The sequence below is a fragment of the Amblyraja radiata genome, chromosome 11 (assembly GCF_010909765.2).
Source record: "Amblyraja radiata isolate CabotCenter1 chromosome 11, sAmbRad1.1.pri, whole genome shotgun sequence".
In the NCBI taxonomy this organism is placed as follows: Eukaryota; Metazoa; Chordata; class Chondrichthyes; order Rajiformes; family Rajidae; genus Amblyraja; species Amblyraja radiata.
The window spans coordinates 8236803-8260821 of NC_045966.1; the positions used below are offsets into that span (position 1 = coordinate 8236803).

The 24019-nt window shown below is 43.9% G+C and overlaps 1 protein-coding gene across 1 annotated transcript in view; it reads left to right on the plus strand.

Moving 5' to 3' along the window:
* Positions 1-1884: 1884 nt before the first annotated feature.
* The window catches only part of LOC116978251 (solute carrier family 22 member 5-like), a 65849-nt gene continuing 43714 nt past the window's right edge, over positions 1885-24019 (plus strand). Inside the window, exon 1 of the mRNA XM_033029252.1 lies at positions 1885-2315. Coding sequence (XP_032885143.1) covers positions 1929-2315 — 387 coding nt within the window. The 5' untranslated portion in view covers positions 1885-1928. The remainder of the gene's footprint in view (positions 2316-24019) is intronic.

Genomic DNA, 24019 nt, shown 5'->3' on the forward strand with positions numbered 1-24019 from the left:
AATAGTTTTAAGCAAAGATCCTAGAGGAGCAAGATAGCCCACTCCTCTGAAATCCAATGGACTGACGTGTAGTACGTAACGGAACGTCACGGCCGCCATTTGTTTATGCCAAACGCGACATCTTTGGTAGCGGGGACGGACTCCACAGTTATACAATCTGCTCTTACATCAGGTCGCAGGTAGAGCAAAGATACTAGAGGCTAGATATTAGTTCAGGACTACTCTCTGGTTGCAGTTGGGTGGTTCAGTTGCCTGACAACAGCTGGGAAGAAACTGTCTCGGAATATGGTGCTGATTAGGGATCGTCAGCATGGTTTTACACGTATGATGTAAATCCTATGTAAAGCAGGATTTTGACTAAAATGTAAAAAAATGGTGAATGTAAAAAAAAATGTCACTGTACCTATAAAGTTACAGATGCCTGTAATTATTTAGAATCTGCATTTTCACATGCTTTTTATGTTACATTCATGCTTTTATGTTCTGTCATGTTATGTCCTGCTGTATTTTTAGTGAAATAAATAGAGCAGCAAAGTGGTGCAGCGATACAGCTGCTGTTTCACAGCACCAGAGATTGGGTTCGATCATGATGACGGGTGCTCTCTGCAGCAACCAGCGATCACCTCGTATACTAGCATTATCCTGCTCACTAAGGACAATTTACGATTTACAAAAGTTAATTAATCTACAAATCTGTAGGTCTTTGGAGTGTGGGAGGAAACCGGAGCATCCGAAGAAAACCCACGTGGTCACAGGAAGAATGTACAAAAACGCCATACAGACAGCACCCATAGTCAGGATCAAACCCGGTTCGCTGGCACTTTAAGGCGGCGAATCAACCGCTGCGCCACGGTGCTAGTTGCTGCTTTATACTGAAAATAGACACAAAGTACAGGATTAATTCAACGGGCCAGGCAAAAAAGGAATAGGTTGTGGCGCCACCTGGTGATCGAACCCTCGTCAACAGAGGCGGGAAGCGAACTCATCAGAGATGAGGTGTGTCCTTCAACAACGGCATAAACTAAGCTCGAGTTCACGAGTCAACAACCTCGCTCAACAACAGCAACAATGACTTTATGTTAGAGTGTAGCAAACAAGCTTATGTACCAAACTTGTAATGTGTTAATAAAGACAACGGTTGCACACAACGTTTAGACTCTACAGGGTGACGTTTCGGATCGTCTGATGAAGGGTCTCGACCCGAAACTACACCTATTCCTTTTTCTGCAGAGATGCTGCCTGAGCTGCTGAGTTAATCCAGCACTTTGTGTCTATCTTGTGGTTAACCGTAATAGGGTATCAAAGTACAACTTGTTCAACAGCAGATATTATGGGAGAAATTAAACAGAGCAATCTTGTTTCAGAGATACATGGTTATCAAATATGTCACATGATTAACCACAAACCTTGACCCAATGCACATATCTTAATTCTTTCTTCATTTAATTTGGACTTTAGCATGAAAACAAGTCTAGTGTCAGTAATATTTAAAAGGGATTTGGCTCTAAGCCATTTGATCCACCATATTTCTACTAGTATGAAGAACGAGTCTACTCAGTCTGAAGGAGGGTCTCGACCCGAAACGTCACCCCTTCCCTCTCTCCGGAGATGCTGCCCGTCCGGCTGAGTTACTCCAACATTTGGTGTCTATCTTCGGTGTAAACCGGCATCTGGAGTTCTTTCCAACTCACTTCTACTAGAAAGTGTTGCTGTTTAGCACGGACGGTGTTTCCAGAACCTGTTTGGGATATTAGCCTATGGCGTACACAGCCAATAGGACAACTTGTTATTAGTTCATTGTGCACGAAAGGTGATAAATTATCAGTTTTTTGGAACAACCTGCTCTACAGTTTCAGGTCCACCCACAAGGTTGAAACCCTCCAGGCTTCCGGAACCAAGGCGCAGTCAGTACCGCGTCTGCAACTAACATGCGGGATTACGATGAAATTACAGCCTTCCTGGGGGAATGGGGACCGGCTCAGAAACTCATATTCCTGCTCTTGACCGTCAGCGTTATTCCCAACGGTTTCGCCGGTCTAAACATCATCTTTGTCGGGGATACCCCAGAGCATCGCTGCTCGATTCCCGGGAATCTCAACCTCAGCCAAGCCTGGATGAACAGAACCATTCCACGGGTGCCAGGAACCCAAGTCCAGTACACCCAATGCAGTCGCTACCGCTTGGATGTGATCAGGAACCTCTCGGAGGTGTTTCCAGACCCAGATCTCCTCAACGTGACCGGGATCGACGAGGAGCCGTGTTTGGATGGATGGGATTACAGTCAGGACCAGTACACCTCCACCATCGTCTCCGAGGTTTGATTCAGATTTACGACCTGAAACGTCTCCTGTCCGTGTTCTCCCGGGGAAGCTGCCCGACCCCCCGAGTTACTCCAGCACTTTGTGTGCACTTTGTTTACTGAGTTACTCCTGCACTTGCTATTCTGGAGGATCTCAGGGGGCCAGGCAGCATCTGGGGAGGGGAATGGACAGGCGGCGTTTGGTGTGGGGACCTTGTCGGGGGAGAGCTGGCGGAAGGAGATGAGGGGAAGGAGTGGGACATGAATGGAGAGCACAAAGTGCTGGACTCAGGAGCGGAGACTGGTGAGGTCAAATGAACAGACTGGGATTAGTTCAGGTGTCAGTGGTTACAGAGAGAAGGCGGGAGAAAGGGGTTAAGTGGGAAAGATGGATCAGCCATAATTGAATGGCGGAGTGGGCTTGATGGGACGAATAGCCTAATTCTGCTCACATCACTTATGACCATGACCAAGGGAACACCATTCCCGTTTGGTCTGGGAGGAAAGGGTCGAGGGCTGAATTGCAGGAAATGGAGGAGACACAGGTAAGGGCATCTTCCACACCTGGATGTGTAGCAGAAGTGTTTGGGGAATCTGTCCCCTGAGATGGAGCCAGAGAGATGAAAAGCTGCCGGAAGTGGTAGTGCATGTCGGCATAAACGATGTCGGAAAGAAAGGGATGAATATTCTGCAGCGTGACTTTAGAGAGCTTGGAAAAATGCTGAAAAGCAGGACCTCCAGGGTTGTTATCTCCGGTTTGCTTCCAGTTCCTCGTGTTGGCGAGAGCAGGAACAGGGAGATACGGGACCTGAATGTGTGGCTGAGGTACTGGTGCCCGGGGCAGGGATTTAGATTCTTAGATCACTGGGATCTGTTTTGGGGTAAGGGGGAACTGTACAAAAGGGACGGATTGCATCTTAACAGGTGGGGGACCAGCATTCTGGCAGGCAGGTTTGCCACTGCTACACGGGTGGTTTTAAACTGAATAAGGGGGGTGGGGTGTCGAATGGGATAGTTGAGGATGGAATTAAAGGGAAAGGATTTCTTAAATGTGTGAGTGTAGAGACAGAGGGGTGTAAAATGAGGGTAGAAGCAATAGGTAGCAAGGTGAAATGTGGCAGGCAGACAAATCCAGGGCAAAAATCAAAAAGGGCCACTTTTCAACATAATAGTATAAGGGGTAAGAGTGTTGTAAAAACAAGCCTGAAGGCTTTGTGTCTCAATGCAAGGAGTATTCGTAATAAGGTGGATGAGTTGAATGTGCAGATAGCTATTGATGACTATGATATAGTTGGGATCACGGAGACATGGCTCCAGGTTGACCAAGGCTGGGAGCTGAACATCCAGGGATATTCAATATTCAGGAGGGATAGACAGAAAGGGAAAGGAGATGGGGTAGCGTTGCTGGTTAGAGAGCAGATTAACGCAATAGAAAGGAAGGACATTAGCTTGGAGGATGTGGAATCGATATGGGTAGAGCTGCGAAACACTAAGGGGCAGAAAACGCTAGTGGGAGTTGTGTACTGGCCACCTAACAGTAGTAGTGGTGTTGGGGATGGCATCAAACAGGAAATTAGAAACGCGTGCAACAAAGGTAAAACAGTTATAATGGGTGACTTCAATCTACATATAGATTGGGTGAATCAAATTGGCAAGGGTGCTGAAGAAGAGGATTTCTTGGAATGTATGCGGGATAGTTTTCTAAACCAACATGTAGAGGAACCAACGAGAGAGCAGGCAATTCTAGATTGGGTATTGAGTAATGAGGAAGGGTTAGTTAGCAGTCTTGTTGTGCATGGCCCCTTGAGCAAGAGTGACCATAATATGGTTGAGTTCTTCATTAGGATCGAGAGTGACATTGTTAAGTCAGAAACAAGGGTCCTGAACTTAAAGAAAAGTAACTTTGAGGGTATGAGATGTGAATTGGCCAAGATAGACTGGCAATTGATTCTTAATGGGTTGACGGTGGATATGCAATGGAAGGCATTTAAAGACTGCGTGGATGAACTACAACAATTGTTCATCCCAGTTTGGCAAAAAAATAAACCAGGGAAGGTAGTGCATCCGTGGATAACAAGGGAAATCAGGGATAGTATCAAAACAAAAGATGAAGCGTACAAATTAGCCAGAAAAAGCAGCCTACCAGAGGACTGGGAAAAATTCAGTCCAGCAGAGGAGGACAAAGGGCTTAATTAGGAAAGGGGAAATAGTTTATGAAAGAAAACTGGCAGGGAACATAAAAACTGACTGCAAAAGCTTTTATAGATATGTGAAGAGAAAAAGATTAGTTAAAACTAATGTAGGTCCCTTGCAGTCAGAAACAGGTGAATTGATCATGGGGAACAAGGACATGGCAGACCAATTGAATAACTACTTTGGTTCTGTCTTCACTAAGGAAGACATAAATAATCTGCTGGAAATAGCAGGGGACCGGGGGTCAAATGAGATGGAGGAACTGAGTGAAATCCAGGTTAGCCGGGAAGTGGTGTTAGGTAAATTGAATGGATTAAAGGCCGATAAATCCCCAGGGCCAGATAGGCTGCATCCCAGAGTACTTAAGGAAGTAGCCCCAGAAATAGTGGATGCATTAGTGATAATTTTTCAAAACTCTTTAGATTCTGGAGTAGTTCCTGAGGATTGGAGGGTAGCTAATGTAACCCCACTTTTTAAAAAGGGAGGGAGAGAGAAAACGGGGAATTACACTAACGTCGGTAGTGGGGAAACTGCTAGAATCAGTTATTAAAGATGGGATAGCAGCACATTTGGAAACTGGTGAAATCATTGGACAACGTCAGCATGGATTTATGAAAGGTAAATCATGTCTGACGAAACTTATAGAAATTTTCGAGGATGTAACTAGTAGAGTGGATAAGGGAGAACCAGTGGATGAGTTATATCTGGGCTTTCAGAAGGCTTTCGACAGGGTCCCACATAAGAGATTAGTATACAAACTTAAAGCACACGGTATTGGGGGTTCAGTATTGATGTGGATAGAGAACTGGCTGGCAGACAGGAAGCAAAGAGTAGGAATAAACGGGTCCTTTTCACAATGGCAGGCAGTGACTAGTGGGGTACCGCAAGGCTCAGTGATGGGACCCCAGCTATTTACAATATATATTAATGATTTGGACGAGGGAATTGAATGCAACATCTCCAAGTTTGCGGATGACACGAAGCTGGGGGCCAGTGTTAGCTGTGAGGAGGATGCTAGGAGGCTGCAAGGTGACTTGGATAGGCTGGGTGAGTGGGCAAATGCATGGCAGATGCAGTATAATGTGGATAAATGTGAGGTTATCCACTTTCGTGGCAAAAACAGGAAAATAGACTATTATCTGAATGGTGGCCGATTAGGAAAGGGGGTGATGCAACGAGACCTGGGTGTCATGCTACACCAGTCATTAAAAGTAGGCATGCAGGTGCGGCAGGCAGTGAAGAAGGCGAATGGTATGTTAGCATTCATAGCAAAAGGATTTGAGTATAGGAGCAGGGAGGTTCTACTGCAGTTATACAGTGTCTTGGTGAGACCACACCTGGAGTATTGCGTACAGTTTTGGTCTCCTAATCTGAGGAAAGACATTCTTGCCATAGAGGGAGTACAGAGAAGGTTCACCAGACTGATTCCTGGGATGTCAGGACTTTCATATGAAGAAAGACTGGATAGACTCGGTTTGTACTCGCTAGAATTTAGAAGATTAAGGGGGGATCTTATAGAAACTTACAAAATTCCTAAGGGGTTGGACAGGCTAGATGCAGGAAGATTGTTTCCGATGTTAGGGAAGTTCAGAACAAGGGGTCACAGTTTAAGGATAAGGGGGAAATCTTTTAGGACCGAGATGAGGAAAACATTTTTCACACAGAGAGTGGTGAATCTCTGGAATTCTCTGCCACAGAAGGTAGTTGAGGCCAGTTCGTTGGCTATATTTAAGAGGGAGTTAGATGTAGCCCTGTGGCTAAAGGGATCAGTGGGTATTGAGAGAAGGCAGATACAGGATACTGAGTTGGATGATCAGCCATGATCATATTGAATGGCGGTGCAGGCTCGAAGGGCCGAATGACCTACTCCTGCACCTATTTTCTATGTTTCCATGTTTCTATAAGGAGAGAGGTGTCAGATATAAGGAATTCGAGGGCAGGGGGGACATTGATGGTGATGTTGATGAAATTAACATCATGTCATTTGATGCATGGTCCTGCATGGATTCAGGAGCCAACCCTAATGCACTTCTGCTACAGATCCACTGCCAGCCACATCTACACTTCTTCCCAACCTGCCTCTTACTTGGAATCCAGAGGGAAATGAGTTGGGGAATAATGCAGGTGTAGAAATATGTGTCTGAAGAAGTGTTTCTACCTGAAATGTCACCTATTACTTTTCTCCAGAGATGCTCCCTGACCCGCTGAGTTACTCCCGCTATTTGTGTCTTTCTGGGCAATAATCCAAGTCCAACACCGATTTCCAACAACTGGTGGTCCAGCTCCCCCTGTAATCAGAAAAATATCTACCAGCCCCCAACCCACCGGAAGTCCCCACAAAAATGTAGCGTCCAGGCCGGGTGGGGTGGCCGATCTCAACCTCCTCGGATTTCCGTGGCTGATCGGCGGGTCGAATCTGCCCCCTGCGGCCGGGGCTCTGGAACTCCGGGCCGTCCGGAGCCGGCATATCCGATCCTTCCATAGCCGACTTTGCGGGTCGGTTTCTCGCCCCCCCCCCCCGAATGCCGTGACCTCTGCTGGTCCAGCAAAACAGATTAAAGAGCCTGTCCCACGAGTATGCGCCTGCCTGCGGCAAGCGCGACCAAACCGGAAGCGGGGGCCGCGCGGAGGTCGAGTTAGTGACGTGAAGTTCGAGCGAAGTCCGCGGGAAGTTCGCGCGTGACGTACGGCGTCAAGACGCTCTGTACGGCGTCGAGACGCTGCGCACGCAATTTTTGAACACGGTCAGTTTTTCGGAGCCCCGCGCGATGTCGGGACCAGCTCCGCACAACTCCATACGGCTCCGGCGATCGAAGTGAGACCGGCCCCGCGAGGCCGTACGGTTCAAGTGACCACGTTAGGTCGCGCTTGCCGTATGGAGTCGCATGCTCGTGGGACAAGCCCTTAAGGTCGGCAAGGCTCTGGAACCAGGGGTACCAGAAATCGTTGTTGGATCTTTACATGGGTACGATTGGAACAAAGAGCATTCATTATCGCCAAACAAAAGAGAGGCAGAGCTGGGGCCGACGTGAATACCCATGGTTTAACCTTCGATTTAAAGAAAGTGAGAGGAATCAACAGAAATATTGTTGAGGGTGAAGATAGACTCTGCCAGGTGGAGAAATGTGTTAGTTCTGGGGAACTGGTGGCCACTGACCTGGGAAGAAACGGAGAGCCCTGATGTCTTCCCGAAAGAGATGTAGTTCCAAAGTTGGAAAGTTACTGGAGGGTATTCTGAGGATTAGGATAAACAGGCATTTAGACGGACAAGGGCTGATTAGGGAAAGTCAGCACAGTTTTCTACGTGGGAGATCACACACTGCCTTCTCGAGATGAGAAAATCATTTTTTACACAGAGAGTGGTGAATCTGTGGAATTCTTTGCCACTGAAGGTAGTTGAGGCCAGTTCATTGTATTTTATTCTTTGTATTGTATTCAAATTTATTGTCATTGTCTCAATTAGAGACAACGAAATGAATTTTCCTTACAGGCAGTATCATAAAAATAAATAAATAATAAATAATAAAACATATTAAAAATAAAATTGAATTAAAAAAAAGAAAAGCACAAACACAGAAAGTCCACGACACAATATAACACAGTGGCACCAAGGTGAGGAAGGCACCATAGTCCAGCCAGCCTCCCCTCCGATCTTCCCAGATGTTCATCCGTGGTCTGGGCCTTCCGAGCACCCGCAGTCGCCGCACCGGTCGGCCCGATGTTCAGGCCCTCACGCCGGGCTGGTGGAACGCCGACGCCGATCCCCGACGGTGAACATCCTCCTCAGCGGCCCGGACCTCCTGATCAGCCGCCTTCCGCAGCCGGAGTCCGCAGCTCCCGAGACCGCAGGCCGAGCCGGGCGGAGTCGCAGGACCCCGCGTTGTTGATCAGCGCTGCCCGCGTTGGGAGCTCTGCAAACCGCAGCTCCATGATGTCGGTGCAGCAGGTCCAGCACTCTGGGCTCCAGATGGCGATCCCCGGTAAGGCATCGCCAGCCCCGCGATGTTACAGCGCTGTCCCGCCGCTGCTGGAGCTCTGGTCGATCCCGGCAGGAAAGACCGCGCCAATCCAGTAGGTAGGCCGCTGGGGGGGTGAGGACGCGTACCGTGCCCTCTTCCCCCACATAAAGACATTTAAAAAAACATAAAAAACACACTTTAACATAACTAAAAAAACAAAAAAACAAAAAGATACCGGGCTGAAGGTGGAGACTGCTGGCACCAGCGCCACCGGAAGTACAACACATTGGTTATATTTAAGAGGGAGTTAGATGTGGCCCTTGTGGCTAAAGGGATCAGGGGGTATGGAGAGAAGGCAGGGATGGGATACTGAGTTGGATGATCAGCCATGATCATATCGAATGGCGGTGCAGGCTCAAAGGGCCGAATGGCCTACTCCTGCACCTATTTTCTATGTTTCTGTGGCAGAGAATTCCACAGATTCACAACTCTCTGGGTGAAAACTTTTTTTCTCATCTCAGTCCTAAATGTCCTACCCCTTATTCTTAAACTGTGACCTCTAGTTCTGAACTTCCCCAACATGGGGAACATTTTTCCTGCATCCAGCCTATCCTATCCCTTAAGAATGTTATGTGTTTCTATGAGATCCCCTCTCATTCTTCTAAATTCCAGTGTTTATAAACCCAGTTAATGTATTCCTTCATCATATGTCAGTCCCACCATCCCGGGAATTATCCTGGTGAACCTACGCTGCACTCCTTCAATAGCAAAACTGTCCTTCATCAAATTAGAAGACCAAAACTGCACACAATACTCCAGGTGCAGTCTCACTAGGGCCCTGTACAACTGCAGTGGGACCTCCTTGTTCCTATACTCAAATCCTCTCGCTATAAAGGCCAACATGCCACTTGCTTTTTTCACTGCCTGCTGTACCTGCATGCTTACTTTCAGTGGCTGATGTACAAGGGCACCCAGGTTTCGTTGCACCTCCTCTTTTCCTAATCTGACACCATTCAGATAATAATCTGCCCCCACTTCCGGTGGCGCTATGGAGTAAGGGAGACTCGCGCCGACTAGCTCCGCAAAAAATTGTTTGAAAACGGGGGAAAAGAATGGGACTTACCTGCAGACAACGGCACTGGCTGCTTGCATCATGCATGCGATGTCATCAGGCGCGTGACACCGGCGGTATGTCTATGCAACATACCCCCCCCCCCCAAGACGAGAAAAACCGGCAAGCCCAAAGAAGTAGGCCCGACTGAAGCCTCGGGCTCAGTTTTAACATCGTCCCAGGAAGATGGCTCAAAGAAGAAAAAAACAGATGTAGAAGAACTAAGAAGTTTCCTCGCACAAGAAATTACAAATATAATGGAAGAATTGAAAAAACTTAAACAGAACTTTAAGGAAGAACAGCAATCTTTTAAAGAAGAAATTAAAGAAGAAGTCACAGCCTCTGTACACAAAGTACTGGAAGCCTGGAAGTTAAACATGGAAGAAATTCTTAATCAAAAGATTGAAGAGGTAAAGGTTAAATTAAATTCGATGGAATCCAGATTTAACTCTGTTGGATCCCATCTCCCAGGCACTAAATCAACAACATACAGTTAGAACTGAATTAGAGGAAATTGCTGATACAAGTTCTAAAACTACAAAAAAGCTTCTCTCCAAGAACAAGCATTTATCAGACTTATTGCATAAAATAATTGAAAAATGTATTGACTTGGAGGGACGTCAGTGACGCCAGAATTTAAGAATCGTGGGCATTCAGGAAGGCAGAGAGGGGAACCATGACCCCCGTGAATTTGCCGCAGATCTATTAAAAAAAGTCTTAAATCTGGATCAAGAACCTTTACTTGCTCAGGCACACAGAGCATTGGGACGCCACCCAAGGGCGGACGCCCCCCCCACCCCCATCCCCCGCAAGACAACTGATAGTGAAGGTACAATATGATCATGTTTTGGATGATATGATGAAGAAAATCGTTCGCAGCAGAAATCTCGTATTTGAAGGAGATAAGATCAGTATATTTAATGATTATCCTGTGGAGGTCGCCAGGAAAAGAGCGCTGTTTACAGACACAAGAAGAATACTTAAGAATATAAAAGATCTGAGATATGGACTGATGTACCCCGCAACACTGAGTGTCACCTACAAGAGGAAGGAATATTTCTTCATCAAACACACAGAAGCACTTGAATTTGCCCAGAACATCAAGAATAAGACCGAGGATTGAACAAACACTCAACATACACCTGATGGTACCGGACATCGTTACCCCGTAGAGAAGAAATGGAATTTTAAATTGCTATACTTAAGGACTGCTCAAAATTTATAATGAGAATCAAGCGGTTATTTTGCTATTGATATAACATTTATATTTTAGTACTAATCATTACTAATTACTACTAATCACGATTACTAATTATTATTAATTATTGTTAACTGGATCCTTAGAATTAGCTAAAAGTACGAATTATAAGTAATGTGTGACAGGCAATTTATTAATAAAAAGTTAGGTTTTTCCTTTGATATTTTTGACTAATCTTTGATTAATATTTTTGTTAAAGGAGACTAATATCTTACTTTGAGACTAATAATTATTTCACTAATGGAATATAACTATTGTTTCCCTTCCCCCATAAATTGTTTTTATTGAAATTGAAACTTTTCTCCTAAGGAAAGTACGGAGCTAGTATTACTTTATTTTTACCAAAGGCTACGGAAGTCCTTAGATGTCTAGCCACATTAGGGTGGCTATCACTAACTGCACCAACTATAGATGTAATGTTTTTCTTTCTTTTACACTTTAGTAACATAGTATTATTTTACTTTTTCTATTTTATCTATATTACTAAAAGCCTGATCTTGATCGCTTTTGGCCCATTGTGCTGTGATATCCGAGAGAACGCCGCCACCTACGGCCGTCATTTTTGGCCACCTCACTCAGAGCCCCCTCCTCCTTCCGGGACCGGAGGATTTTTCCCATCGATGAAAATTCAGAGAGATATTAATGTTTTTTTTAAATTGCCATTCTCTCTGCTGCCCCCGCTGGTGACAGGGGGGAGGGACTATAAAACCCGGAAGTGTAGTCCCTACTCAGTCTCTGCCAGACCCAGGCAGCGAGAGGGTCACGGCTCTCTGAGCTGCGAATAACACTGAACGCACGTCTACTCCACGGTGAGTCCCCTCGATGCGGCTGTAAAGTGGCTGCTGCCCAATTGTTTGCCTTGCCTTTTTAAAAAGTTTGTGTTCACAAAATGAATTTTGGTTGTCAGGTGGCTGCAGCCCAATTGTTTGCCTCGCCTTTTTAACAAGTTTGTGTTCACAAAATGAATTTTGGTTGTCAGGTGGCTGCAGCCCAATTGTTTGCCTCGCCTTTTTAAAAAGTTTGTGTTCACAAAATGAATTTTGTTTGCCAGGTGGCTGCAGCCCAATTGTTTGCCTCGCCTTTTTAAAAGGTTTGTGCTCACAAAATGTATTTTGGTTGTCAGGTGGCTGCAGCCCAATTGTTTCCCTTGTAGTGGCTTATAAAATCGTGGTAACAGTCGGATGCCAGCCCAAGAATCCATTCGGCCCACAATGTCTATACTAGCCCTCTGGAAACCAGTACCTTCGGCCCGAAACACCCATACTAGCGCAACAGACAGCCCCCCCCTCCCACTGGTGAGCAATATTGGAATTGGTGGAGAGGTGGAATATTGCGTTGGTGACCAGCCCTCCCGTGTGATGCTGGGACCCAACGGGTCCCACTTAGTATTATATTATAATTTTTATTTTGAATGGAATTATAAGTTTTATTTAAGGAGATATGTCTGGGAGGAAAACCTAAGAGATCTAAAATTCATCTACCTGATGTTCGGGTGTAAGGTAGGGTTTAATGTGCTGAACCATTTGCTCTATTATAGACCACCCTAATCATAAGATGCAAGACGTTAATATGAAAATTGGGGGTGAAGGAATTACATTCTGTAGCTTGAATGTTAAGGGAATTAACGAACCAATCATGAGAGGTAAAGTATTAGCTCATTTAAAATCACTTAAAGCAGATATAATATTCCTCCAGGAAACACATCTTAAAAAGGAAGCACAACATAGATTGAAAGCAAAATGGATTGCTAAAACGTATCACTCTTCATTCTCACATAAATCTAGAGAGGTTGCAATATTAATCCGTAAAGGTATACCTTTTAAACATATATCAACTATAGAAGATATTGACGGCAGATATATTGTATTAGTAGGCGAGTTATGCTAAAAAAAAAATTGTGACTCTTCTTGATGTATATGGACCAAATTTTGATAGTCCCTTGTTTTTTAAGAGAATATTAATACTATCCTGGAATTCACACAACATAACTTAATAATTGGTGGAGATTTAAATTGTACACTAGATTCTTATTTAGACAGATCATCAACTCAAAGAATATTAAAATCTCAGTCAAGTGCATTTCTAAACTCATATATTAACACTACCAAAATCAAGGATGTGTGGAGAATTGAAAATCCATCCGGCCGAGAATATTCATTTTACTCACCGGTGCATTAAACTTACTCAAGGATAGACTCATTCTTAGTAGACTCCAAACTTATTCCATTTACCTACAACTCGAAATATCATAATATTATAATCTCAGACCATGCACCACTAACATTTATGATTAAACTAAACGGAATGGCCGAGAAACAGACACAATGGAGACTTAACCCCCAAATTTTAAATAAAAAGGTATGTCATGAATACCTTATAAAACAGTTTAATATGTTTTTTGAGGCTAATGACCGCCCTAGAACTTCTGCTTCCCTTCTTTTGGAAACATTTAAAGCATTTGTACGAGAAGCATTAATCTCCTCCCAAGCATTTCATAATAAAGAGAGTCGGGCTAAACAACAGACATTGGAAATGGAAATAAGGCAATTAGACATAGAAAATGCAGTAGCACCATCTATGTTAAAACACAATAAAATTGCAGTACTGAAATACAAGTTAAATAAAATATACTCAGACCAAGTTATAAAACTTTATCAACATACAAAACAATTAAACTTTGAATTTGGTGATAAACCACAAAAACTATTAGCAAGTCAACTTCGTAAACAGGACGGGGAAAATAAGTATTTATAAAATTTGATCAGTCAAGGGAGAAATATTAACACTGCCCATAGGTATCAATGACAGATTTTTACAATACTATCAATAACTTTACTCAACTAAAGTGACAGAACAGTCAGCAGGAATGAAAGCATTTTTACAGAAATGTAATCTATGGGTTTAGATGTGAAAGAGAGAGAATTATTAGGTGCTGCAATAATGGTAAAAGATATCGAAGAGTCAATTAGATCTTTAAAAAACAGAAAGGCCGCAGGTCCTGATGGTCTAAGCTCTCAATTTAATTAAAACATTTATGATCTGATTTCCCCACACTTACAGACGCTGTATAAATACGCTTACGCTCAACAGAAACTGCCAGAAACTTTAAACAAATCTACAATAACATTTTTACCAAAAACTGATAAGGATCTTGAAGACCCAGGTTCATATAGAGCAATAGCTCACTTAAATACTGATCAGAAAATATTAACTAAAATCCTATCTCATAGATTGAGTTTAGTGATTAACAAATTAATACACCCCGACCAAACAGGTTTTATTCCAAAACGTTACTAATTTTATAATCTGAGACGACTATTCAATATTATATACTCAAATAGAATTGCTAATGCAGACCTAGCAATCATTTCGTTAGATGCTGAAAAAGCATTTGATCAGGTAGAATGGTCATATTTATTTTCGGTGATGGAAACATTTCAATTGGGAGAGAAGTACTGCACATGGGTTAAACTTTTATATTCTAACCCAACATCTAGAATATTAACAAACCAAATGTTATCAACTAAATTTTAATCTTTCTAGAGGTTGTAGACAAGGATGCCCGCTATCCCCATTATTAATCGCCCTTGCAATTGAACCATTAGCAGAAAATGTTAGAGCCCATCCAGAAATACACGGGTATAATACTAAAGACACAATGAATAAAATCCCTTTATATGTAGATGATGTATTAATATATATTACAAAGCCAGAAACTAGCATTCCAAACGTATTAAATCTAATAACTCAATTTGGTCAGTTTTCGGGATATAGAATTAATTGGAATAAAAGCGAAATCATGCCAATAACGGAACTCATTTTACACACACTACAACAATCCCCCTTTAAAATAGTTAAGGAAAAACTTAAATATTTAGGAATTTATGTAACTAAGACATAAACTTCTTTATTTAAATTAAACTTCCCACCTTTACTGAATAAACCTCATAAGAATGTTCAGTATTGGAAAACGCTTCCCATTTCAATGTTTGGTAGAATTAATGCGATAAAAATTATCTTTTTACCGCAATTACTGTACCTATTCCAATCAATTCCAATATATCTCCCCAAAATGCTTTTCTTTAAAGTCGATTCGATTGTTACATGCTTCATCTGGGATTATAAGAATCATAGAATACGCAAAAAACATTTATGTAAACCAAAGACAAATGGAGGTTTAGCCTTACCAAGTTATTGGGGGTTTTTTTTTGGGCAGTCCATATTAAAAACATGAATTTCTGGCTGGAAGACATGGATCAGCAACCAGATTGGTTAAGGATGGAAAAGGAAGACTGTTTGCCTTTTGAAATTGGTTCAATTATGTTTGCTCCCACAAAACTGCACAAAAAAACCTATCGGGAAAACCCTATAATACTTAGTGGTATACGAATCTGGAAACAATTAAAAAAGGCGTTAAAATTGGATAATATATCACTCTGTTTCCCCACTGTAAACAATCCTTTATTTAAAACCTCCATATTGGATGAAGGTTTTACACAATGGAAAAATTATGGAATTAAAAAGATGGGACATCTTTATAGGAAAGGCACTTTTCTTTCATTTCAGGAGTTAAACAGATCTACGGACTACACTCAAATAACTTTTTCAGATATCTACAACTTAGAGATTATGTTAAATCTAATAATAATAATAATAATAATAATAATAATCGTAATAATAATAATATCGAGATATCAAATGCAACGAGATTTAGTATGCAGCTTCCAACCGATGTTTAAAAAATAAAAAATAAAATAAACTGTGCGACGTGACCATCTGAGGGAGACAGTCCAGGTGGGATGGGAGGCACTCAGCAGGGCCGGTTCAGAGCCGCTATAGCTCTGGGAATGAAGCTGTTTCTGAGTCTGGAGGATCGGGCGTAGAAGGCCTTGTAACGTCTGCCGGAGGGAAGTAGTTCGAACAGTCCATTACAAGGGTGTGAGGAGTCTTTATGGATGCTGACGGCCTTCCTGAGGCACCGTGTGTGGTAGATGCCCTCCAAGGCTGGTAGCTGTGTCCCAATAATCCTCTGCGCTCTGTGTACGACGCGCTGAAGAGCTTTCCTCTCCTCCTCCGTGCAGCTGAGATACCACACAGAGATGCCATACGTTAATATGCTCTCTGTGGTGCAGCGGTAGAAGGTTGTCAGCAGTTGTTGGGGCAGACCAGTCTTTTTTAATGTCCTCAGGAAGAACAGTCGTTGCTGTGCCTTCTTGACCAGCGCAGCGGTGTTGGTGAGATCCTCTGAAATGTGAGTGCCCAGTAACTTAAAGCTGGACACTCTCTCCGCACTTTCCCCGTAGATGGAGATTGGGGCGTATTCTCCATTATGGGACCTCCTGAAGTCAATAATCAGCTCCTTGGTCTTGGAGGTGTTTAGTGACAAGTTGTTACATGCGCACCAGTCCGCCAGTAGATGCACCTCCGTCTGTAATTTGCTTCATCACCGTCGGTGATCAGCCCAATCACTGTTGTGTCATCTGCAAACTTCACAATGGTGTTGGTGTCGAAATCAGGAACACAGTCGTGATTGAAGAGGGAGTAGAGCATGGGGCTTAGTACACATCCCTGTGGTGCTCAGGGTGATAGTGGAGGTCAGGTGCGGGCCCAATCTCACTGCCTGCGATCGCTCCGTCAGAAAGTTCAGGATCCAATCGCATATCGGCGAGCTGAGGCCTAGCTGGTGGAGTTTGGTGGTGAGCTTGGTGGGGATGACCGTATTGCATGCAGAGCTATAGTCAATGAAGAGCATCCTTACGTACGTGCCTGGCTATCCAGGTGAGTCAGGACAGTGTGAAGAGCCAGAGAGATGGCATCCTCTGTCGATCTATTTGCCCTGTATGCAAATTGATGAGAGTCCAGTGAGGCAGGGATGCTGGATTTGATGTGGGAGAGGACCAGCCTTTCGAAGCACTTCATTGGTATTGGAGTTAGGGCAACCGGGCGGTAGTCATTCAGGTTGGTGACTTTAGACTTTTTCGGCACCGGCACTATGGTAGCTGTTTTCAGGCACTTGGGGACCGTTGCCAGAGACAGAGACAGACTAAAGATTCTCGTGAATACCTCTGCCAGCTGTACAGCACAGTCCTTTAGTACCCTTCCCTGGACTCCATCCGGGCCTGCAGCCTTGCGTGGATTGACCCTACGCAGGGCGCACTGTACCTCCTGAGTGCTCAGTGTTAAGGCCTGTCCCTCCGCAATGGCCGGGGTTATTCCACTCCTGGTGGTGTTGCCAGTTTCGAACCGGGCAAAGAAGGGGTTTAGTTCATTGGCCAGTGTGATATCACCGTGGGGGCAGGCGGGGCTGCTCTTGTAGTCAGTGATGTCACATGCTTCTGGTGTCCGCGGTATTGAAGTGGTCTTCCACCCTTTGCCTGTGGATGTCTTTGGCCTTTTTGATACCTTTGTTCAGGTTCAACCTGGCAGCACTGTAGGCAGAAGTGTCCCAGGATTTAAAGGCATTGTTGCTTGCGGTCAATGTGGCGTCCAGGCCGGGTGGGGTGGCCGATCTCAACCTCCTCGGATTTCCGTGGCTGATCGGCGGGTCGAATCTGCCCCCTGCGGCCGGGGCTCTGGAACTCCGGGCCGTCCGGAGCCGGCATATCCGATCCTTCCATAGCCGACTTTGCGGGTCGGTTTCTCGCCCCCCCCCGAATGCCGTGACCTCTGCTGGTCCAGCAAAACAGATTAAAGAGCCTGTCGTACGAGTATGCGCCTGCCTGCGGCAAGCGCGACCAAACCGGAAGCGGGGGCCACGCGGAGGTCGAGTTAGTGACGTGAAGTTCGAGCGAAGTCCGCGGGAAGTTCGCGCGTGACGTACGGCGTCAAGACGCTCTGTACGGCGTCGAGACGCTGCGCACGCAATTTTTGAACACGGTCAGTTTTTCGGAGCCCCGCGCGATGTCGGGACCAGCTCCGCACAACTCCATACGGCTCCGGCGATCGAAGTGAGACCGGCCCCACGAGGCCGTACGGTTCAAGTGACCACGTTAGGTCGCGCTTGCCGTATGGAGTCGCATGCTCGTGGGACAAGCCCTTAAGGTCGGCAAGGCTCTGGAACCAGGGGTACCAGAAATCGTTGTTGGATCTTTACATGGGTACGATTGGAACAAAGAGCATTCATTATCGCCAAACAAAAGAGAGGCAGAGCTGGGGCCGACGTGAATACCCATGGTTTAACCTTCGATTTAAAGAAAGTGAGAGGAATCAACAGAAATATTGTTGAGGGTGAAGATAGACTCTGCCAGGTGGAGAAATGTGTTAGTTCTGGGGAACTGGTGGCCACTGACCTGGGAAGAAACGGAGAGCCCTGATGTCTTCCCGAAAGAGATGTAGTTCCAAAGTTGGAAAGTTACTGGAGGGTATTCTGAGGATTAGGATAAACAGGCATTTAGACGGACAAGGGCTGATTAGGGAAAGTCAGCACAGTTTTCTACGTGGGAGATCACACACTGCCTTCTCGAGATGAGAAAATCATTTTTTACACAGAGAGTGGTGAATCTGTGGAATTCTTTGCCACTGAAGGTAGTTGAGGCCAGTTCATTGTATTTTATTCTTTGTATTGTATTCAAATTTATTGTCATTGTCTCAATTAGAGACAACGAAATGAATTTTCCTTACAGGCAGTATCATAAAAATAAATAAATAATAAATAATAAAACATATTAAAAATAAAATTGAATTAAAAAAAAGAAAAGCACAAACACAGAAAGTCCACGACACAATATAACACAGTGGCACCAAGGTGAGGAAGGCACCATAGTCCAGCCAGCCTCCCCTCCGATCTTCCCAGATGTTCATCCGTGGTCTGGGCCTTCCGAGCACCCGCAGTCGCCGCACCGGTCGGCCCGATGTTCAGGCCCTCACGCCGGGCTGGTGGAACGCCGACGCCGATCCCCGACGGTGAACATCCTCCTCCTCAGCGGCCCGGACCTCCTGATCAGCCGCCTTCCGCAGCCGGAGTCCGCAGCTCCCGAGACCGCAGGCCGAGCCGGGCGGAGTCGCAGGACCCCGCGTTGTTGATCAGCGCCGCCCGCGTTGGGAGCTCTGCAAACCGCAGCTCCATGATGTCGGTGCAGCAGGTCCAGCACTCTGGGCTCCAGATGGCGATCCCTGGTAAGGCATCGCCAGCCCCGCGATGTTACAGCGCTGTCCCGCCGCTGCTGGAGCTCTGGTCGATCCCGGCAGGAAAGGCCGCGCCAATCCAGTAGGTAGGCCGCTGGGGGGGTGAGGACGCGTACCGTGCCCTCTTCCCCCACATAAAGACATTTAAAAAAACATAAAAAACACACTTTAACATAACTAAAAAAACAAAAAAACAAAAAGATACCGGGCTGAAGGTGGAGACTGCTGGCACCAGCGCCACTGGAAGTACAACACATTGGTTATATTTAAGAGGGAGTTAGATGTGGCCCTTGTGGCTAAAGGGATCAGGGGGTATGGAGAGAAGGCAGGGATGGGATACTGAGTTGGATGATCAGCCATGATCATATCGAATGGCGGTGCAGGCTCAAAGGGCCGAATGGCCTACTCCTGCACCTATTTTCTATGTTTCTGTGGCAGAGAATTCCACAGATTCACAACTCTCTGGGTGAAAACTTTTTTTCTCATCTCAGTCCTAAATGTCCTACCCCTTATTCTTAAACTGTGACCTCTAGTTCTGAACTTCCCCAACATGGGGAACATTTTTCCTGCATCCAGCCTATCCTATCCCTTAAGAATGTTATGTGTTTCTATGAGATCCCCTCTCATTCTTCTAAATTCCAGTGTTTATAAACCCAGTTAATGTATTCCTTCATCATATGTCAGTCCCACCATCCCGGGAATTATCCTGGTGAACCTACGCTGCACTCCTTCAATAGCAAAACTGTCCTTCATCAAATTAGAAGACCAAAACTGCACACAATACTCCAGGTGCAGTCTCACTAGGGCCCTGTACAACTGCAGTGGGACCTCCTTGTTCCTATACTCAAATCCTCTCGCTATAAAGGCCAACATGCCACTTGCTTTTTTCACTGCCTGCTGTACCTGCATGCTTACTTTCAGTGGCTGATGTACAAGGGCACCCAGGTTTCGTTGCACCTCCTCTTTTCCTAATCTGACACCATTCAGATAATAATCTGCCCCCACTTCCGGTGGCGCTATGGAGTAAGGGAGACTCGCGCTGACTAGCTCCGCAAAAAATTGTTTGAAAACGGGGGAAAAGAATGGGACTTACCTGCAGACAACGGCACTGGCTGCTTGCATCATGCATGCGATGTCATCAGGCGCGTGACACCGGCGGTATGTCTATGCAACATACCCCCCCCCCCAAGACGAGAAAAACCGGCAAGCCCAAAGAAGTAGGCCCGACTGAAGCCTCGGGCTCAGTTTTAACATCGTCCCAGGAAGATGGCTCAAAGAAGAAAAAAACAGATGTAGAAGAACTAAGAAGTTTCCTCGCACAAGAAATTACAAATATAATGGAAGAATTGAAAAAACTTAAACAGAACTTTAAGGAAGAACAGCAATCTTTTAAAGAAGAAATTAAAGAAGAAGTCACAGCCTCTGTACACAAAGTACTGGAAGCCTGGAAGTTAAACATGGAAGAAATTCTTAATCAAAAGATTGAAGAGGTAAAGGTTAAATTAAATTCGATGGAATCCAGATTTAACTCTGTTGGATCCCATCTTCCAGGCACTAAATCAACAACATACAGTTAGAACTGAATTAGAGGAAATTGCTGATACAAGTTCTAAAACTACAAAAAAGCTTCTCTCCAAGAACAAGCATTTATCAGACTTATTGCATAAAATAATTGAAAAATGTATTGACTTGGAGGGACGTCAGTGACGCCAGAATTTAAGAATCGTGGGCATTCAGGAAGGCAGAGAGGGGAACCATGACCCCCGTGAATTTGCCGCAGATCTATTAAAAAAAGTCTTAAATCTGGATCAAGAACCTTTACTTGCTCAGGCACACAGAGCATTGGGACGCCGCCCAAGGGCGGACGCCCCCCCCACCCCCATCCCCCGCAAGACAACTGATAGTGAAGGTACAATATGATCATGTTTTGGATGATATGATGAAGAAAATCGTTCGCAGCAGAAATCTCGTATTTGAAGGAGATAAGATCAGTATATTTAATGATTATCCTGTGGAGGTCGCCAGGAAAAGAGCGCTGTTTACAGACACAAGAAGAATACTTAAGAATATAAAAGATCTGAGATATGGACTGATGTACCCCGCAACACTGAGTGTCACCTACAAGAGGAAGGAATATTTCTTCATCAAACACACAGAAGCACTTGAATTTGCCCAGAACATCAAGAATAAGACCGAGGATTGAACAAACACTCAACATACACCTGATGGTACCGGACATCGTTACCCCGTAGAGAAGAAATGGAATTTTAAATTGCTATACTTAAGGACTGCTCAAAATTTATAATGAGAATCAAGCGGTTATTTTGCTATTGATATAACATTTATATTTTAGTACTAATCATTACTAATTACTACTAATCATGATTACTAATTATTATTAATTATTGTTAACTGGATCCTTAGAATTAGCTAAAAGTACGAATTATAAGTAATGTGTGACAGGCAATTTATTAATAAAAAGTTAGGTTTTTCCTTTGATATTTTTGACTAATCTTTGATTAATATTTTTGTTAAAGGAGACTAATATCTTACTTTGAGACTAATAATTATTTCACTAATGGAATATAACTATTGTTTCCCTTCCCCCATAAATTGTTTTTATTGAAATTGAAACTTTTCTCCTAAGGAAAGTACGGAGCTAGTATTACTTTATTTTTACCAAAGGCTACGGAAGTCCTTAGATGTCTAGCCACATTAGGGTGGCTATCACTAACTGCACCAACTATAGATGTAATGTTTTTCTTTCTTTTACACTTTAGTAACATAGTATTATTTTACTTTTTCTATTTTATCTATATTACTAAAAGCCTGATCTTGATCGCTTTTGGCCCATTGTGCTGTGATATCCGAGAGAACGCCGCCACCTACGGCCGTCATTTTTGGCCACCTCACTCAGAGCCCCCTCCTCCTTCCGGGACCGGAGGATTTTTCCCATCGATGAAAATTCAGAGAGATATTAATGTTTTTTTTAAATTGCCATTCTCTCTGCTGCCCCCGCTGGTGACAGGGGGGAGGGACTATAAAACCCGGAAGTGTAGTCCCTACTCAGTCTCTGCCAGACCCAGGCAGCGAGAGGGTCACGGCTCTCTGAGCTGCGAATAACACTGAACGCACGTCTACTCCACGGTGAGTCCCCTCGATGCGGCTGTAAAGTGGCTGCTGCCCAATTGTTTGCCTTGCCTTTTTAAAAAGTTTGTGTTCACAAAATGAATTTTGGTTGTCAGGTGGCTGCAGCCCAATTGTTTGCCTCGCCTTTTTAACAAGTTTGTGTTCACAAAATGAATTTTGGTTGTCAGGTGGCTGCAGCCCAATTGTTTGCCTCGCCTTTTTAAAAAGTTTGTGTTCACAAAATGAATTTTGTTTGCCAGGTGGCTGCAGCCCAATTGTTTGCCTCGCCTTTTTAAAAGGTTTGTGCTCACAAAATGTATTTTGGTTGTCAGGTGGCTGCAGCCCAATTGTTTCCCTTGTAGTGGCTTATAAAATCGTGGTAACAGTCGGATGCCAGCCCAAGAATCCATTCGGCCCACAATGTCTATACTAGCCCTCTGGAAACCAGTACCTTCGGCCCGAAACACCCATACTAGCGCAACAGACAGCCCCCCCCTCCCACTGGTGAGCAATATTGGAATTGGTGGAGAGGTGGAATATTGCGTTGGTGACCAGCCCTCCCGTGTGATGCTGGGACCCAACGGGTCCCACTTAGTATTATATTATAATTTTTATTTTGAATGGAATTATAAGTTTTATTTAAGGAGATATGTCTGGGAGGAAAACCTAAGAGATCTAAAATTCATCTACCTGATGTTCGGGTGTAAGGTAGGGTTTAATGTGCTGAACCATTTGCTCTATTATAGACCACCCTAATCATAAGATGCAAGACGTTAATATGAAAATTGGGGGTGAAGGAATTACATTCTGTAGCTTGAATGTTAAGGGAATTAACGAACCAATCATGAGAGGTAAAGTATTAGCTCATTTAAAATCACTTAAAGCAGATATAATATTCCTCCAGGAAACACATCTTAAAAAGGAAGCACAACATAGATTGAAAGCAAAATGGATTGCTAAAACGTATCACTCTTCATTCTCACATAAATCTAGAGAGGTTGCAATATTAATCCGTAAAGGTATACCTTTTAAACATATATCAACTATAGAAGATATTGACGGCAGATATATTGTATTAGTAGGCGAGTTATGCTAAAAAAAAAATTGTGACTCTTCTTGATGTATATGGACCAAATTTTGATAGTCCCTTGTTTTTTAAGAGAATATTAATACTATCCTGGAATTCACACAACATAACTTAATAATTGGTGGAGATTTAAATTGTACACTAGATTCTTATTTAGACAGATCATCAACTCAAAGAATATTAAAATCTCAGTCAAGTGCATTTCTAAACTCATATATTAACACTACCAAAATCAAGGATGTGTGGAGAATTGAAAATCCATCCGGCCGAGAATATTCATTTTACTCACCGGTGCATTAAACTTACTCAAGGATAGACTCATTCTTAGTAGACTCCAAACTTATTCCATTTACCTACAACTCGAAATATCATAATATTATAATCTCAGACCATGCACCACTAACATTTATGATTAAACTAAACGGAATGGCCGAGAAACAGACACAATGGAGACTTAACCCCCAAATTTTAAATAAAAAGGTATGTCATGAATACCTTATAAAACAGTTTAATATGTTTTTTGAGGCTAATGACCGCCCTAGAACTTCTGCTTCCCTTCTTTTGGAAACATTTAAAGCATTTGTACGAGAAGCATTAATCTCCTCCCAAGCATTTCATAATAAAGAGAGTCGGGCTAAACAACAGACATTGGAAATGGAAATAAGGCAATTAGACATAGAAAATGCAGTAGCACCATCTATGTTAAAACACAATAAAATTGCAGTACTGAAATACAAGTTAAATAAAATATACTCAGACCAAGTTATAAAACTTTATCAACATACAAAACAATTAAACTTTGAATTTGGTGATAAACCACAAAAACTATTAGCAAGTCAACTTCGTAAACAGGACGGGG